At 31.5% G+C, this 19,593-nt stretch overlaps 4 protein-coding genes across 5 annotated transcripts in view; 2 read left to right on the top strand and 2 right to left on the bottom strand.

Annotated features, from left to right (window-relative positions):
* The window catches only part of LOC113397903 (uncharacterized), a 32,437-nt gene that overhangs the window by 12,486 nt on the left and 358 nt on the right, over positions 1-19,593 (bottom strand). Inside the window, exon 2 of one of the 2 annotated variants that reach the window (XM_064216838.1) lies at positions 18,558-19,524. In XM_064216838.1, the coding sequence (XP_064072908.1) occupies positions 18,584-19,524 (941 nt within the window). In that variant the 3' untranslated portion in view covers positions 18,558-18,583. Of the gene's footprint in view, positions 1-18,549; positions 19,525-19,593 lie in introns of those variants that run through there. The other variant, XM_064216837.1, reaches the window with a different exon arrangement.
* On the top strand, positions 3,591-10,558 carry LOC113397905 (sodium channel protein Nach-like). The gene is made up of 10 exons (XM_064216678.1): positions 3,591-3,670; positions 3,787-3,993; positions 4,677-4,842; positions 5,870-6,018; positions 6,470-6,611; positions 6,983-7,063; positions 7,327-7,579; positions 8,193-8,388; positions 9,905-10,011; positions 10,320-10,558. Exons 2-10 carry the CDS (start codon positions 3,806-3,808, stop codon positions 10,556-10,558), a joined length of 1,521 nt encoding a protein of 506 aa, XP_064072748.1. The 5' UTR covers positions 3,591-3,670; positions 3,787-3,805.
* Positions 8,616-9,104, bottom strand: LOC113397907 (acylphosphatase-2-like). The gene has a single exon (XM_026636438.2). It carries the CDS (start codon positions 9,085-9,087, stop codon positions 8,665-8,667), a length of 423 nt encoding a protein of 140 aa, XP_026492223.2. The 5' UTR covers positions 9,088-9,104; the 3' UTR covers positions 8,616-8,664.
* Positions 16,751-18,647, top strand: LOC113397906 (pickpocket protein 28-like). Its single transcript, XM_026636437.2, has 4 exons — positions 16,751-16,983; positions 17,157-17,421; positions 17,491-17,689; positions 18,274-18,647. The coding sequence occupies exons 1-4, from the start codon at positions 16,820-16,822 to the stop codon at positions 18,477-18,479; spliced, it is 834 nt and encodes a 277-aa protein (XP_026492222.1). The 5' UTR covers positions 16,751-16,819; the 3' UTR covers positions 18,480-18,647.

Consider the following 19,593-nt stretch of genomic DNA (forward strand, 5'->3'; position numbering starts at 1 on the left):
CTGTCCGGGACTACTGCAGTGGTTTTGCAGTACTTTGAGTCTTATTGCTTTATAATAAGATATAAAATTAAGTACCCACGAGTTAATTGTTTGTTTGAGATTGATAATGTGACAAAAACTGATCGACTTTTACGAAAAATTCAAAGTATTTGTAGTAAGATATCTTCTCCTTTGATTTGTATCTAGCTTAAAACTGGAGGTGTTTTGTTTTGTGTGAACGTAAATATATTGATTTGAACAATGCGCCAAGGTTGAGTTGGCCCCATCTTACTTTCAAATTGTTGATGCCTTCACCATTCGAGAACCATCGACATGTAAACAATCATAAATTACTTTAACTTTTTTTTGTGTAATAAATACTACTGAGGAGGTACTTGCTACAATTGTATTGCTTCAAATTATAATTAAAATATATATATATTTTGTCCAATAAATAAAAATTGTTTTAAACAAAAGTTTAATAAAATATTATTATTAATATGATTATCTAGTATGATATGACGTGACATTTATGGCAACATTCTAAATACAATAAACTTAAATTACTTATATATTGTTACATAATATGTAAATGTTTTGTGTAAGTTTTAATATATTTAATGTAAAACATTTTAACTATAACATTTAATTATATTAACTTATCAAAATAAATAAGCAATAATAAAAAGATGATTTCAAATGTTTAACTTACGTAATAAAAACAATTATCCGTTTGCACTATCACACACACACACATACACAAAAAAACTTGATATCAACAAAATTTATTATTATTTAAATATTTATTATTTAAATTATATTAAGTTGTTTGATCCGCGCCTACTTCGCAAATGTCTTCAATAAAGCGAGTGTTGTCGAGTGACTGGTATACCCACCACGATCCATTGCGGTAATCGACAAAGCTTAGCTAACTTACGTTTGGAATATTCTTGATTTACAAAATAATTTACGTTTGCCGTCGATACTAGTAACTTTGTAAACTTCAAGCTCAGTTATATTGTATTCAATTGATCACGTTTAATCAAGGATGTCATTTCCTATAATTAATTTAATAGGAGATACAAAAATGATAAATAAATTATTCGACAAACAAAAAAAAAGCTACGTATATTTTATCAGTTGGTTATTTTGAAGATAGTTCTAAATTCATAATTCTAATTATAATATAGTAAATATAGTATAATACATAATTCGATAAAATTCCCACAACAGGGCACAAGTTTTCGCCTTTGTTGAGGAGGATTTTAAACTTATTCCATCAATAATAAATGAAAATTCGAGATAGTATCAATTAAAAAAAAAACAATATTATCTTTTCTATAGATAATAATTTAATATGATTTATATTTTGCAGTATTGTTTCGTAAATCTAGGCCTTGACCTACTGGTGTTGGTAAATCCACGAATGCTCTACAATTATTTCTGCTACATGCCTCAGAGAACATGTTACTTGTGGATCCTTAATTAATAAAAATCCTTGAAAGTAAAAGGAAATTATTCCAAAGTAATTTAAGAAGTATATTACTTTAAAAAAAAAAATGTAGTGCATAACAGATTGACTGGTTAGAGCTAATCTTGGTTCTCTCGGAATAACACAAATACGGAATTAAACTTATTTATTAATATTTGAGTGCCAAATAATTTGGTGCAGTTGCACCAACTTATTGAATTAATTATTAGATGTTTCCATTTCTATAAAATCATATGAACACCATTCGTCCATTGACCTAGATCGTAAACATAAAACTTACATCATTGTTTAATATTATTGAATCAAAAATGATACGTAGATTTCATATTACACGATACACGTTTATACACGTCGAAGTTCACTCGACTCTACGTATGTACGGAAATAGCCATATTACATACTTCTAATTTTAGAAAGGAGTAAGTGTTTAAAAAAAAAATTGATAAATAAGATGCTGTGTATCTCAAGAATAATATCCAATTTACAAAAAAAATAATTAATATGGAATATCCATAGAAACCAAATCCAAAAGAAAACTCTATAACATTTCCCTATTTGGATTATTATATAAATTATTAAAATGTAAGCATGTGACTTTACGTAAAATAATATGTGTGAATAAAATGTAGATTATATTACGTAAAACGCATGTAATCGGCGCCTATGGAGAAAGGACGCGGACGAGATGTTCGGACCAGTAAGCTGATATCTATTAGCAAAAACGTTTGCGGAAATAAACTATAAATGGTTTATAATACTCATAAGCTAGTACACATTGCTTATAAAAAGAAAGAACTATAGTATAATTTGTACTATTTTGTATTACAGGTTCTTATCTATTTGTTAATAGGGGTTTTAATTGCGAGTCAAGGTAAATTGGAGCTCTTTCTTTTTTATAATTTTAAGTGTATTGAGAAAGAAAATGTATTATAATACGTAATAATTTTTGTTCTGTTATGTATCTAAAACGCATTAAGTGGACGGCTTCTAATACTGAGATTGCTTCACAACATGTTTCGCAATAATTTTTGTTACCGGTCCGATCATGTGATTTGTTTTAACGATCCTTAAGCTAGAGTTTGAATAGCGAACTAAGTTTCTATATTACATGCGTAATATTATCAGTGTCAATGGTAAACTAGTTTAATGTCTCTATTTTATTGTATAATGCACTTTGACCCTCATAAATATTGTCGATGTACATATTCCGAATATTTTTAAGTAAAACGATAATTATTGTTCGCTATTTTAAACATTGAAGCTCTGTTTGTTTTTCAAATCAATGGATACAAAGAACCGATCAATCATAGTATTTAACCTGACATCAAGGTTGGATCTTATCATTTAATAGAATATTTAATAACCACATGTATGTGGCCCGATGAACGTTGATTCAAAACGTCAACTTGAAAATGACACTTTAGTTTAATACATTATCACGAAAAGACTTATATATTGTTTGTAAAACAAATGGATATAAATTCCTATCATTCGCCGTATGCGCTAGCATACCGACGGCGCTTACAAAAGAAAATTCGAAAACCGACTAAATTAGATACGTTGAAACAGAGCGTTAAGAATGTTAGTAAAGAGTATTGTGCTGAGTCATCTATCTGTGGTCTCAAGCACATTGTTGATGACAATGCGTCATGTTTTGAACGGTATGTTTGTGAAAGTATTTTAACCCTTAAGCACCGACTCTATTCTCACAGACACCACTGACAAAAAGTTTATGTAATGCTTATCCAGTAGTAATTAAGTATTTTTCCACGGTACATTTTATTTGAGTAATTTATAACTTTACAATTTATGAAAAAAATAAATTTATATAAGACATTATGATATGATATATGAGGAAAAAGGTAAATTTTTGGTATTTAAAAGTGTATGCTATTTCATGAATATTACAAATAGCGTATAAGTAAAAAAATCTATATTATGATATGAAGATCTTTTACATTTCGTACTACTTACGTTACCGTTTACCCGTGGGTCCGTGGTTCTTATGTAAGTAATATAGCATCGCGGTACTTAAAGGTTAGAAGCAAGTGAACTTGTTTAGGTGGTTTCTTGCTCAGGCTTGTTTGGCGCAATTACCGGTGCTTCAGTGAAGGCTTACAGTTACATCACACGAGACTAGCTTGTGTTATATCACTAAAGTAACAGATTATGTTTTTTAGTAATATCCAAGTACTACAGGTTAATTGTAAAACAACTAATATATGTTTTTGGATAGTAAAGTTGTGTAATTTTATGTTTGTATTTTTACAACACTAAGCTCGTCTTTTACTAACAAGCCAACAATTTTTTTACAGGGGTATTTGGATCATAACTATGATTAGCGGACTCATCTGTTCTGTGTCTTTAGTATGGATGACATTCATGCGTTACTATCAGGCTCCCCTGGTAACCACACAGATGCCAGAAGGTGTATCTGTTAGTAAAATCATATTTCCAGCTGTCGGTATTTGCACCAATAACAGAATCAGCAAGAGCGCTATCGAGGAACTAGCTCGAAATCTGTGAGATAAATTACTAAATGTTTTTAATATGTTTATCTAACATATATTTTGAATTTGAGTAGCTACCCCGCCTGGTTTTGTACGGGTAAAATAATAATTGATCTATTGATATTTATTGAAATTATCTTTACAATAATCTATTAAATGGTTTGCCTCAATGCACATCCAAAAATACTTTATAGAAAGATAAAATTTAGAAATTTTGTGTACATTTTAACCGTACGAATTCAGAAGGGGCAGTTAGTAAATATATTTAGGTATATCTCACCGCAATTCTGCCATTTTATTATGCATGCGTTCGAATATTATGTTCTATGTAATATTTATAATAAGTCCTGGTCAAAATTGCACAGTGTAAGCCTTTTTTTTTAGGTTTTTGATGTTATTTAACAAAAGTAGTTGTTTCAGTTTTAATCATATATTTTATAATCAAATTGTTTTCTTCGACTAATTTATTTAAGGTTAAAAATATGTTGTCACATTTTTCAAGTCAATGAAATATTTATTTTTCCGTGAACCTAGAAAAAAAAACAAATCTTATATATTTTTTTCAAGTAGTATTTTATTATGTTTGTCGTACATTTATGATTTAAAAACTAAGCAAATAAGTCTATTTGTTGTTTGTTTATTGTAAGTTGTAACTACTTCTTTAAATACATTGGAATATTTACACTACTCTATAGGCTACGAGAAGAACGAAATAAGAATTATACGGAGAAGCAAATGCTATCCTTACTTCTTGGACTTGGTTTGTTATATAATCAACAACCTATGAATGAGAAACTAATGCAGCCAATGAAACTGCATCGCGCCTTAGGTGACTACGATGTCAATGAGCTTATGCGCAATGTGAGTACCTATAGAATTAGTAGTAATTGTGTATGTACATATGTTTATGTGTCTGTACACTTTTCTTTCACCTAGCAAGTTTTGAGAGCAAATGCGGATAGTGATTCTAAACTAATTTTATTCGGATAATACCGTCTGGAATCCGATATTAATATGTAACATAAATTTCTAAGCTCCCGAGACAGAAAATGACAGATAAGCATGGCGTAAACATTAATAAAATTAGTTTTTCAAGTCTTTGAAAATTTCAAATTCCGAACACGTTAAGTTCATAGGAAACGTTTAATAGAGCCCATTATGATGAAAATAAAATCTTGTTATTAGATTTCTGAAAATAGTGACCTCGTATCTCAATGAATCCATTTATAAATAGAATGAACATCTGATTGAGATGACCGTATTTTTCATTTTAAATGTTTTGTGTTATACTTTTCGAAAAACATTATAACATAGCAGTAATATCGTTTAATTTTTAATATGCAGAAATTAACAGTTGTTTCCAATTAACTCGATTGATATCGTTGTCATCGTGCTAAATCGTTATTAAGTAGAGTGACATTCAAGTTCAAACATATTCATGTTAATAAATAATTTATTATTTATTTATGTGTTGTTTTACGTAGCGTAGTCGTTATATAGTTGATATATATGTATAAAGAGCGGTGTGTATAATATACATAACTATATTTATAACTTGGTGGTAGGGCTTTGTGCAAGCCCGTCTGGGTAGGTACCACCCACTCATCAGATATTCTACCGCCAAAACAGCAGTACTCAGGATTGTTGTGTTCCGGTTTGAAGGGTGAGTGAGCCAGTGTAACTACAGGCACAAGGGACGTAACATCTTAGTTCCCAAGATTGGTGGCGCATTGGTGATGTAAGGAATGGTTAATATATCTCACAACGCCATTGTCTATGGGCGGTGGCGACCACTTACTATCAGGTGGCCCATATGCTCGTCCGCCTACCGATATCATAAAAAAAAATATATACATTGTTCAATTAATTTTTTTATAACGTTAACCAGTTGACACCCAGATGTGAAGATTTGCTGATGAGATGTGCTTGGAACGAAATACCCATGAACTGCTCTGACCTATTTGATTTTCGTTTGACAATGAATGGTTATTGTTGTACTTTTAACTACTTGCGACAGTCCGACATTACATTTGAGGAGTAAGTTTATAAAGTATTCTTTTAAATTTCACTACACTGGTGTTGATTATTTTATTTTGTTTTATATTGCTGTCTCTTTTTTAGATGTGAGATAAAACAGGGTTCGAAAGGTTTTTAATTTAGAGGTTGTTATTTTTAATTATTAATGATAATACTACACCATACATTAAGATCACTTGATCTTTTAACGTATTTAAAATGAAGTTCGCACAGTATGCTTTGTCCCAAATTTGACCCAATCAGAGTGGCACTCAATACGATTGCTAATGATACCTACGTCATGAAAATGGTGAAAATATGTAATTACTGAACATTAAGTTTTATTTGAGAATAAATTATCTTTGATGGATGATTGATGATTATGTAAAACAGATGTAGCACCAATATAAAAATGTACATATTTGTTTTTTGTATCACGATGGTTGATGAAATGTTGAATGATGTGTTTTAGTAAATCGGGCGGAGCGCGCAGTATAGATATGTATAAATACGGGAACAAGTCTAATTTTGATTTTGGTCAAGGACTAAAGGCATTAATTAAACTAAATACAAGCGATGATTTTTACTACAACATGCCTTTACAAGGAGCCCAGGTACAACAGTTTTTGTTATTAAATATAATATTATTTAAAATTAACAACAATACTTTCGTAAAAGAATTCGAGTCTTAATATAAAAATCTTCAGAAAACGTTTTCCTTTGCGGCATTTTTTATTTATATGTAGGCAGACTGGCCAATGACATTATCCACATCTTGAAAACTAAGATATTGAGTCCCTTGTGCTTGTAGTTATACCGGCCCATTCACTCTTCAAATCGGAACCCAACAATACCAACTATTGCTGTTTAGCGGTAGAATATATAACAAGTGGGTGACTTACCTACCCAGACGGTGACTTTCGATTTCTTTAAAGAATCGAAGAACAAGAAATTAAAATAACTAAGCCTTTATATGTGTTTTTAGTTACAGTTCTCAGACGCCTACGATTTCCCCGATGCACCTAGCGGCAGCTTTGCAATGCAAATTGTGAACCCAAGTGTCGAGGTAAACATTACAGAATTTTACATAAAAATTGTTATAGAATTATATAGTATGTTAAGTTTGTTAGATAGCGTGGTATTTGAAAACTATTTTAACATTTCTGGATTTTATGTCTTTGTATAAAGATATCATCAAAATAAAGAGCTGATTTCTTGATTGCCCATAAACATCCTTGATTCAATTAAGACCATATTGATTATTTTGTAGCATTTTTAATAGTGCGTGCGATGATAATCTATATTAGCATACCTATATAATGTGTTTAGATGGTAGTTTTTGTAACGGCAAGTTTTACGGAGGCATCTCGAGATATACAACACGTGCCGACTAAGCTGAGACAGTGTTTGTTCTACGATGAGTCTTCGTATTTGCCATTCTACACACACAGTGATTGTTTGCTAAAATGCAGAATGCTATTTTTATTAGCTAAATGTAAATGTACTCCATTCAACATGCCAAAAATGGTCAATAATCGAACATGTGATATAAGAGACATACCCTGTTTGAAAATATATAATGGTAAGTATATAATTATTTTTCTCTTTTAAATTAAGACCTATATGGCTCTCTAATTACACCTAATAATTTACCACTAATGTTAGTCATCATTATTATATTATTTTGCTTTCGAAATATTGCATGATGTAATTCATATATATTACTACATAAAACATATTAAAAAATGTATTCCCGCCGCGTCCGTCTGTCTGAGCGCGATAAGCTCAAAGCCTACCAAACGGATTTCCATACGGTTTTCACAAATGGACGGGGTTTAAACTCCGCGATAGTCAAAAGTTAGATTTCTTTGCCGATAAATCCTCACTAAGCCGGAGTCTGAAAACTGGTAATATTTACCATTACTCGGAAAGTCCGCAAAGCCGATGGTCGTAAAGTTTAAAAATTTACCATTGTGAGCGTGAAATAGGAAGTTCACTTGTGTTCACCTTCTTTCTTAACCTTCTTCATCCAGAAAGGCTCTCGTTTCCGAAATCGGTCAGGAAGACATAATAATTTCATGCTTTCTAAATTATTAACACATTTAATTTATACTATTGTTATTGTTACCATTAGCGTATCGGCTTCTGGTAAAATATCATCCAACATTATAAACCCTAAACATATGTTTTTTAAGCTCAATCGACAACGGTGAGACCTAATGTTGACATGATTTCGCCGGAGTTGGAGTTGGATATGGTCGGAGGCGGCATCAATTGCCCCATGTGTTATCCCAGTTGCTCGAAAACCGCTTACAGTTATGATTTCATGAATACAAAAATATGGCCGGACTATATGAACACAGTTCCAGATGGCGATAGGATGGACTGGTTGTAAGTTTGGCTCGAAATATTTTGTAATTTTGTACAGAAACATATTGTTGACATAAACTTTACTCAACCTTTTATAAAATATAAATATTGACTCTTAAATAAGAAATAATTAAATTATGTATATTATTTTCTTTTAGGTTTTACATTTTTTGGATGTAAAATTAGAAATTAATTAAATCGAGCAGCTTAATTAAATAATTTGATAATTGAAATAAAACAATTTTACATTTTATACATTTTTAATACGAAATTAAGAAAACATTTTTGAATAGAATGTTATCGCCTTATTTCAAAAGTTTTGAAGGCACAACTATTAATCGTCCCCTCATTTCTAAAATCAGCTTTCTCTATTTTCGATTTGGGACTACCAATTTTTTGGAGCCATTGCTTCATATCTTGAATGGCGCCTTGTGGACCTTGCAGTTGGCCAATGACAGTGCCTTGAGCAGTGTTCATAACCCACCCTTTAAGACCAAGATCTATTGCCTTTTTCTGGGTATATTTTCGGAAATACACACCTTGCACTTTTCCAAATACTTCAAAGTCAATTGTTGTTAAGCCAGCCATCTTATTGAATGCCATTATGAGATAATAATTATAAATTTCTACTATCAAATACCAAAGAATCAATTTACGTTTACATTTTGACACAATATAATTCTCGTTCACTTGTTTATATATGTTGCTCTGGAAACGCATTCGTCGTCAATAACAAACTCTTAGGTGCCTGTGTTTATAGCCAGGCGACATCAATAAAATACAACAATAACTCGAGTGACTAAATAATGTTTTTATATTTCATTAATTTTATTGATTTAAAACCAGTCGACTCGAGTTGACATTTACGTTTTTAAGATAATATAGAAACATTAGTCAATCTTTTTATTAAAAAAGAAGACTGATGCGTGATGTTCGAACGACCACTACGTGTAAAATCTACGAATACTTGATATTTTCTCTAATAATATCACCACTACTATAATTAATAAGCATTCCTAACACAAACATTATTTTCATCATTGTCCATGTTTAGGATAACAAATCGAAACTATTTATAATACTTAGTATGATTTGGTAATAATATGTTTATTTGAAAGTTTAATGACAACGTAGCAAAGCGAAGGTGTATGTACCTAAGTTGACATGCAACCAGCAACGGTCTGTCCCGGTCGCAGCTCAGGAAAAAATGAGCCAACCGCTCTATCAATCAGGGCGTATTAAGAGCATCGATATTCACGTCTAAGCAACGTGCTTTTTTACAGCTCATTATGTCAAGGCTTTAATATAAAATTGAATAGTCAGTAGGATCAGAATTATTTATTTTACTATATAAATAATGTTACCAATTTTGTTCTCTTGTTGACTGGTTTGGCTATACTAATACTGATTTGGGCAATCGATTCTGTTATTATTCTATTATAATAAGATATAAGTATTCGATATTCGGACGAATATTCGTATTTCGATGAATAATAATTGGAAATGTAATACACATATAATAAATGGTTTGTTACAGACAAGGCGCCAATTTTACAGGAACATCGATGGTTCACGTAAAGTACGCGAGGGAAGTTGCCGACTGTTATGGGCAGAATGTTATTATGAAATGGTTCGACTTAATTAGTTAGTTTCTCTCTTTGATTTTAGACTTATTTTCTAACTGATGAATAGTTCCTACTTTTCACTTATATTTATACGATTGTAATGATACGAGTATATACCCATTATTTAATCCTCGAGCTACTTCAATATGTGTAACTCGCGAAGTAGCTCGAGGGCGGTGAAGGAAAATATCGCGAGAAAAAAATTAACCGTTCCTTCTGGCCACAGGACATGGGCTTTCACTGAATTTATATTTATTTAACTTTTTATTAATATATGAAAAAAATATTGGCGAAACTAATAAAATAGTAGAGTTTGTTTAATAACAGGTAATATTGGATCGACTTGTGGATTTGTAACTGGATTTAGTTTCGTATCAGTAATTGAGTTTATCTACTTCTATACTGTAAAGTTATATCGTGAGATCGGTAATCGTCGTCGTCAAGAAAAACGAATTGCCAGTGAAACGTCCACAGTAAACAATTTCGAACCTATTAGTCGATATAGGCCGATTTACTGGCATGAGCTTGGAGGATCAACTCAATGGAAACAAGGATCTTATTATTAGAACACTATGGTTTATTTATTTATCAAGTAGACGTAGATAATAAGTAGCGCTTAAGACTTTTATGTTTAAATTACAAGCAATTATATATGTAAAATTTAATTGCACTAATAAATTTAATAATACTCACAGTGTTATAATTTATTCTCTCTACTCTCGTAATCGACTGTACAGTTATTTAAAGATTTACTTGGCGGTAGGGCTCTGTAAAAGCCCATCTAGGTAGTACTCACTCATCTTAAATTCTACCGCAAATCAATACTTAATGTTTTCGTTTATCGATTTGAAGGAAGAGTTCAGTGTAACTTCATATTTAGGGGACATAACATCTTAGTTCCGAAGGTTAGTGGCCCGTTGACGATGTGAGAATGGTTAATGTTTACGTCAAATTTATATTGGTGGTGTAGACTTCTTACCATCAAATGGCCCATTTGCCAGATTGCCTACCTACTTTAAATTAAAAAAAAGATATTTTATCCGGTTACTACATTCAAGAAATTATTTTTTTTCTTACATATGATAGAATTCAAAAGCATCGAATTAAAAAAGTTTTACATCTAAGTATATATGTGACGTAACAATATTATTGCATTTAAAATCATCGAAATAAAAAAAAACTTTACGTAAGAATCTACGTGACGCAAAAGCTCGTAGAATTTGTTTTAACGATTTTTTTTGCTTGTAACTCAAAAGTAATCGGTTCCTGAGAGAACGATTCGTTAAATATAAGAACGGGATATTTACCGTCTAAAACTGTCATATAAATATATGATGAAGCACATTTACTAAACTGATAAAAAAGACACATTAAATAATATATAAATATTGTTTTTAGAAATTTCTTTTGTCACAATGAGTGCGCTTTGAGCTTGATGTTTTTCCTTAATTACAAAGGAATGTAAAGGTACATGACAATTTTTTAGTAAATTTGGGTAAGTACAGGAATATAAAATAAAGTAAAAAACTATCAATTATATCATAAATAGTGTGTATACTCCAAATACAAGCTAGCTCGTAAATAATAAATCACATAATTGCTCCACTAGTACACTTTTCATACAAATTCTGATATGATCTACAAATTAGAATCACAATAGCATTTTTGTTTGGGTAATTTTAGATAGGCTGATTTATATCTGATATAAATTATGTTACTGTCGCTGAATAGTATTTTGTAAAAACTACTCAACTGAAATACAGTCATGCATTGAGGATTCCATATATTTTAGGAAATAATTTCTCTATTTATCTTGTTATATAAAATAAGGTTAATCCCCAGTAAAATAAATAGTGATGTTGATAACATCAAATTGAATTTATTTTCTACCCAATTAACTAATTGTGTAGAAATAATCATTAGTCATACTTTCAATAAAAGCGTTCTTTCTCACTTCGAAGATTACGGCACCCTAAAATACACTATCATCTGATAATGACACTCTTTTTCAATAGTTGTTGCGTAAAATTCAGTGATTGGTTTTCGTTTGAATAAGCCAGCTCTGTTGCGAGCGATGGATAACGAACGTTTTAAAACATATTTCCAAATATGGTGGCAAGGAATAAAAAGTTTGCCAGAAACTACATCGATTCATGGTTTCCGATTTATTGCGGATGTAAAAAGACATTGGGTTGAAAGGTTAAATTAATTATTTTGTTTTAATTACTACTTAGTACTTAATATTAAGTATTTGAACAAAACTTCTACAATATTTTGGCGAATTATACTAACACTAGCTGTGCCCGCGACTTCGTTCGCGTAGTTGTCGGAAACACTATCATGATTATCGTTTGATTGCTCACGTTGCTTTTTGTTATTATAATCGTCAATAAGATTTAATAATATGTTTTACAGTACTTTAGCGTAGATTATATTTTTAGTTTTATTTTCTTGTGGTAGAAGAACATACTGATTTTGCCCGCAACCCGATCTTGACAACGCGACATATAGTTGGCCGTGTGAAAAGCAGTCTTGACGTAAATCGATTCCTACGTGCTTAAATGTTTGGCCCTGTGATTTATTAATGGTTACGGCAAAAGATAACTTAATGGGAAATTGAATTCTTTTAAAATTAAAAGGTAAATCATTTGGAATCATTGGGATGCGAGGTATAAGCACTGTTTGACCAACTGCCGGACCATTCAAAACTGTTGCAACGATCACGTTATTGCGAAGGAATTTTACTTGAAGGCGGGTCCCGTTACATAAATTTGGTGGTTTAAGATTTCTGAGTAAAATTATCGCAGCACCTATTTTTAACTTCAGGGAATGTGGTGGAAGGCCGCTCGGGTTTAAAGAATTGAGAAACTCTTGTGGGCAATGGACAGCATCTTCTTGATCCATTACATTATCAATAGATGTGTAGGTAGTTATATCGCCTGGAAGTTTGGTTAAAATTAGGTCGTTAATTTCGTCAACGCTACTATTTCTCGCCGCCAATATTGCCCTTTGACACATCCATTGGTAATCTTTATTTTCTATTTCGACGATATTAGGGTAAACTTTTGATATTAAATCCTCTATGCTAGTCACTTTTTCTCCTAAATCGCGATCAATTTCAATTTTATTTTCAGAATGAGGTACTTTTCCATCTCCTATTAAAAGTAACTTTGAAGGAAAATTTGTACTTCCTCCCCCCAAATGTGCTCTCATATTCGTAGATAGTTTTAAGGTATGGACAAATTTCCATAACGGTGAACTTTTAAGGCAAGACCTTACAATGTCTGCTCTAGTTCCTCTTAAAATTACCGGTAAAGTTTGTCTAAATAAATTACCAACATCTGTGTTTTTATTGCTTATTGTTATACGGTCAATTATGACAACCCTTTTCTTAAACATAAAAGAAATATTGTACAATAGTGTACGATTGCGAATATTTTTTTTGTTAACAATTCGATGCAGGTGTATCGACATCTGGATGTAAGACAAAAGAAAAAGTCAATTGTAAATAAATAAATCACAAACAAAATTCATACTCTGCCAAAACAAACAAAACGTTCAACAGGAAATGTAATAGTAAATCTGAATGACTTTTCTTTGTCTTGGATTAGGAGAAAAGTTCATGAATTGTAATACCTGACGGTAGACATGTTTGCTTAAACACTCAATTTTGATTCCAATTTTCTGTCATTATATAGGACCACTATGTACGTATAGGGTTTAAAAAAACATCAAGAAGAAGTGTATTTATCGATAGACCAGATTTACAAATTTGGAGTATATCATATATTTACAAACCTACCTTGGCTGACACCGCCTCCAAAAATAACATTAATTTTAACTATAATATATTATCGTAATAACTTTGCTGACTTTTAAATAGTCTAAATATTTTTAATTTCATTTTACATAGTATAAATCTAAAAAATATTGTGATCGTTGTTTGTTATTCATAGGTTTGTGTTAAGTTAGATTTAAAGTGGGTAGGTACATACTTATCTCCTTGCGTGGAAACACAGAACGTACCTACATATTGGTAAGTAGAATAAGTTACTTGATTATTAAGTTGTAGAATAATAAGCAATTATTTTTTACTTTTTAGAGCATATTATTTTTTTTCTCTTTTGAAGTCGGTTTTTTTTTGTCAAAATTTTTGTTTCTAAAAGATTCGGCCGAGTATCGCTAACGTGCTCCTTAGAATTGTTCCGTTCCCTTCCGTACCGTTACTTTGTCATGGATCCTATGCTCAGAACCTTACCAAACTTTCACCATAGTACCCTTGAAGTATATCCTTTATAATAAAAAAAGAATCATTAAAATTGGTTGGCACAATTTTGAGTTATTCACCTATTTATCGCGCACATACATAATGCACATTTAAGACTTATATCGTTTTCATAAGGATACCATCATCGTAACAGGATAAAATTAAAATGGGACCCACGGGAAGCACTACCTTTCAAACAAAAAAAAATTATCAAAATCCAGTGAAAAGTTATGAGGTAACAGACATATAAAAAAAAAATACAGACGAATTGATAACCTCCTCCTTTTTGAAGTCGGTTGAAAACAAACAATATTAACTTAAACGTAATAAGATAAACAAACCGAACAATAAGAAGTTTAGATTGTTTCTCCTTTGGTGTTATTATTTCATAAGGTGATTATAGTACAACCGTGTTGAATATGCTTGAACGTAATAGAAATTACTTGAAATATTGAACTACTAATTTATTTGTGTAGTCATTTTAAACGATATTCACCTATTTGCTTATTTGCATAATTTATTTTCTCAGTGATGATTAATCTGCATCGGTGAAAGTATCGCTCGCCATTTTGAACTTTTTTACGTGTGTAATGTAATTTTTATACCTTATTTATACCGTGAAACGTTTGAATTGTTTACTTGCAAAGTACGAAGGAATGTTCATTGAAAATTTATCTTATATCGTAAGTTAAAACTACAGCAGATTATGATTTAAATGTAACCGATTTTAAACGATAAAAAATAATGAGCAAATAAGCTGATAACAAAACCTAATTTTGATAAATAATTTAACTATTAAGAATGTTAATTTTTTTAAGTCGTTATTTGCATTGCTACTTCGCAGAACTACACCGCGGGTGAGAGTGGCGAGCGCGGCGGCGGGGCTGACCCGCCTCCCCCTCATCCGCCGCCGCGCCCCGCCTGCTAGCACACTCTTAACAAATAGACATATAGTGTCACAGACTTTTTTTTTATTATTAAAAGAGGAATATATCTTTCATACACATTTTTTGAGTAACTTAAAACGTTTATGCTGCGCACGCATCGAAAGTCCATAAATGTGAATAATTTTCCCCGTTTTTGCAACATTTCTCACTGTCGCTGCGCTCCTATTGGTCGCAGCGTAATCTTATATAGCCTAAAGCCTTCCTCTATAATTGGACTATTCAACAAAAAAAGAATTTTTCAAATCGGACCAGTAGTTCCTGAGATTAGCGCGTTTAAACAAACAAACAAACAAACAAACTCTTCCGCTTTATATATTAGTATAGATTTAGTTGGTTGTTATTATAATAATGCAAGAGCAAATGTGGTATTTTCTTATAGATTACTGTGTGTTTAAGAAATATATACATATATATCTTGTTCTCGGAGGTACGAGTAGATTATATATGTTTTTTTCTTTTTTAATTTAGATCATTTTGGTTAATTTTCGTCATTCTCTCCTGGTACTGCTCGTCACTTTTAATTGCGGCCCAGTATGATGCCTTTGTTAATAATCCAATATCTTTTGTCGTGGAGACTACTTACAAAGATTGGAATACACAGTTCCCGTCGATTGCTGTTTGTGAAAGCGAAAATTCAGGAAGCATAGAAAACATTTCTGACAGGTAAACACAATGGTGTGATGTTTAGCAGTTAGTTAGTTCAGAAGTTTATTTATTTTTATTAATTGAGATCACATATGGCTTATTGGTTAAAAGACGTGAATCTTAAACAAAGATATCGGGGTTTAAACTCGCGTGACTGCTATAAAATTTTCATGTGCTTATAATTGATCTCATGGGAAAACATTCTAATGATAGCTGCAAGTGTTGGTTGAACATCTGCCACATGAGAATCTACCAATCCTCTTTGGAGAAGCGTGGTCGAATAAGCTCCAAAACTTTGTTCGAAGTTACTACATTAACTATTTTTGAAAATAATTACATGTTAAATCTGAAAGTAAAGGAGTGCTATATTCCAGTTTATGGGGCCCAGAACATAATTTTGAAATGGAAGAAGTACTGAAGGAAATTGCATATTTCAAAGGTATAACCTATTACGTATCTAGCCTGTGCGGGGATGAAGATCCATTGACAGAATGTTTTAAATCGAATCTAAGCTATTTTGCAAAACTGGTAAGGCTGCATTATCATGCTTAAATTTAATTTGGATGTTTGATATGGAATTTACCATTTTGATAATATAGGTACGGAGTCCATGCAAAGACTTATTATCAAATTGTTCGTGGAATGGAAAGCCTTTTAATTGTTGCACTTACTTTAGACCTTTGGAAACAGAGATGGGCGTGTGCTACGTTATTAATACTATTCAAGGAAGGTATACTAATTGACGTATTATATCATCGATTATAGATATTATATGTCTTATAAATTGGTCCAGAATAGATTATTACACTGTCAACCTAATTCGAATTTTAACTAATATAGACATTATTATTTATATAAATATAAGTATTTTCGTTTATAGTAATGAATAGATATATTTAAAAAGATAGATATTGACAGATTTATTTGTTTTATTCAATAAAATTGGTATTTTTTTTGGCAGAAATGGCATGCCTAAACTCGAAATGATTAGTAACAGAACTACAGGACCTGGAATGATAAAGTTTGGCGTGAGATTACCGGTAAAGGTGTTTGTGTTGAACGAAGAAGAAGTACCATCGTTGACATCTCATGGTTCTTACGCTATACCTGTTAGTTTAGAGTTCAATTATAGGTATGATCATTGTCACAGTAATTATTTCTTTTGTTATAGTTAGAAAATTACCAATACGCCCAAACTGTAGGGTACTAATGCTTCAAGATTTAAATGCTTTATATGGTCATGCATTATAATTAATAACTTACCAGGAATACGATGTAATTCTCAAATTGTAACAATGTTTATAGACGTCAAATAACAATAAGAAATATTGAGAACGATGCTGATGCCAGGATGATTGTTCCTGAAAAAAGAAAATGCAGATATGCCGACGAAAATATTTTACATGTTTATCCTTATTACTCATACACCGCGTGCACAGTGCAATGCCGAAAGGATGCCCAATTAAGTCTATGTAATTGCACAAATTTCTTCATGCCTACTACAAAAGAATCAGATAAGTGTAACGTAACTGGAATTGTATGCCTCAATGATAATCTACACTTGCTATCCGTAAGTTTTTTAGTATTTTGACATGAAATTTGTATGATGAAACGAGATACAATGAGTAATTATTTGCAGGTTCTTAAAGCACGCTGGTCATCGCGACCAGGATTATATTGCGATTGTTTACCATCTTGTACTGAAGCCGAAATATCTATAGTTAAGGATTTTAAAATACCGAATGATCAAAAAATATCTACTGTCCAGATAGAGCTGTCGACGTTACCGAGTGAGAAATATAGACGAAATGTTGTTCGAGGTGTGCTTGATTTAGTTGGTAAGACTTCTTCATATAAGATTCGGTTTATTAAAAAAATATTAATGAGATTTACATATCATTATAAATGTATGTACGAAAAGCAGAAATAATTATCGCGTTGAATAGTGGCAGGTATGCTGAATACGTGCATTTCCACAATTATTCGTAACCATGATTTTATGAGTCAATAATAAATCAGCTATTCTATTACAAAAAATAAGACGAGATTTATAACTTACTAAAAATTAACTTACAGGTAGGACAGGCAAATGGGCTACCTTATGATAAGTGGTTACCACTACCTATAGATAGATAGAGAAGAGCCGTATTAAATTTTAACCATTTCTTACATAATGAATGCACCACCAACCTAATGTGCCTTGCACCTGTTATTACACAGGCTCACTCACCAAACCGATCATGAATCTATCGTTGCAAAATTAAATTACTTTTTTAATAAAAGCAATGCTTTTTAACTTATACTTTTTCTGCATTCTTGTTATGTATTCTGCATGCGAATACCAGGGTTGAATTGGTAAATCCAGCTCTGGTTAATACAGATTGTTTCATACTCAAAAAAACTTAATCTATTTATTTACCAGTGTCAACAGGAGGAACGGGCGGATTATTTCTCGGCGCAAGCTTATTGAGTTTCGTAGAGTTGCTATATATTCTGCTTTTAAGACCATTTTGCGATATGTACACTCGGCGAAATGATGATCGATGGCATAGAAAGTATGGAAACCGACGCATTGAAGATAACCAATTTAATCGTAAAAATATTAAAATTGCATTTAATAAAAAGTAGGAGAGTGACAACAAAAAAAAATGTTCTTATAGATTTGATCGATGAAAGAACAAAGTAAAATGAACAAAACTGTAAAACCAATATGTTTATTCTAATGCAGCATTTTAAAGACAGTATTTCTGTATAATTTCTTCTAATATATTTAAGACTTTGTTTTTGTAATCACTATTATTTATTATCATGCTTTTGATAAACGACGCCTTATCTTTTGTCATTATTTCTTTAAAGTTGGTAGTGTTGCAGAAAATTTTCGTATTGAGTTCATCGTCAATCCAGAACTGTGGTACGAGACATGCACTTACCACAAGGGCCCACAATTTCTGTTCATCACAAGATTTTAAAAAATTATCAAACGATAATATATCTTGAATTGATATTCCATTACTACCTAAAATGTTCTTCATTGCATTGTAATAATGACTTAAGAACGTTTCAATATTCTCATCTCGAAAATTAGATTCCAAATTACAATAAAGGAGCAACATTACATCACCAGCTGGCGGTTGATACCTAACTGCCTGGAAATCGACAAGAACACAATCATCTGGTACCAATTTCACGCCTTCCCTTTTGTATCTAAATAAAATATTATTGTTCCATAGATCGCGATGGCAAATTACATTTCTATACGTCGATGAGTGATCAGCAAGCCTGAGTGCTGTTTTCCAAACATCATTCCAACGCTGTTCTATTAAATTGAGAACTTTTTTATCATTAGTATATTTTGAAAAATATTTAACAGCTTCTAATGCTCCAATCATACATTGTGTGAACCATGGATCTGATTCTTGATAACCACCTTTGTTGAGGTAGTTCTCGTGATCATCGTTTATGCAATATGATTTTCCTAGGAGTAGACATCTTTTCTCTTCGTAAATTATTGAAGCTGCATGAAATCTTGCTAATGCTTCCAAAGCCAGCAAGGTATGTTCTCTATCAAATGTTTTAAATTTGTTTAGCGTTTTGTATTGAAGACTATTTAAATCCTCAAAAATCATTGCGTCATTCAATGATAAAATTAGATTTGGACTCCAAGTGTTTATATCTGTAATTATGTGAATACAAAGTTAATGGAAGCTTTCTTCACTTTAAAATGATATTTGGAGTGTAACAA

This window comes from Vanessa tameamea, chromosome 13 (assembly GCF_037043105.1).
Source record: "Vanessa tameamea isolate UH-Manoa-2023 chromosome 13, ilVanTame1 primary haplotype, whole genome shotgun sequence".
In the NCBI taxonomy this organism is placed as follows: Eukaryota; Metazoa; Arthropoda; class Insecta; order Lepidoptera; family Nymphalidae; genus Vanessa; species Vanessa tameamea.

What these genes read in the sequence shown, in the direction of transcription:
- LOC113397905 (XM_064216678.1), top strand. Translation starts at nt 3,806, where the DNA reads ATGATTAGCGGACTCATCTGTTCTGTGTCTTTAGTATGGATGACATTC. An exon ending in GGCGATAGGATGGACTGGTT is followed by an intron (nt 8,389 to 9,904) that starts GTAAGTTTGGCT and finishes GGTTTGTTACAG; the next exon opens with ACAAGGCGCCAATTTTACAG. An exon ending in GAAATGGTTCGACTTAATTA is followed by an intron (nt 10,012 to 10,319) that starts GTTAGTTTCTCT and finishes GTTTAATAACAG; the next exon opens with GTAATATTGGATCGACTTGT.
- LOC113397906 (XM_026636437.2), top strand. Translation starts at nt 16,820, where the DNA reads ATGCCTAAACTCGAAATGATTAGTAACAGAACTACAGGACCTGGAATG. An exon ending in AGTTTAGAGTTCAATTATAG is followed by an intron (nt 16,984 to 17,156) that starts GTATGATCATTG and finishes CAATGTTTATAG; the next exon opens with ACGTCAAATAACAATAAGAA. An exon ending in AGGTGTGCTTGATTTAGTTG is followed by an intron (nt 17,690 to 18,273) that starts GTAAGACTTCTT and finishes TTTATTTACCAG; the next exon opens with TGTCAACAGGAGGAACGGGC.
- LOC113397907 (XM_026636438.2), bottom strand. Translation starts at nt 9,087, where the DNA reads ATGCGTTTCCAGAGCAACATATATAAACAAGTGAACGAGAATTATATT.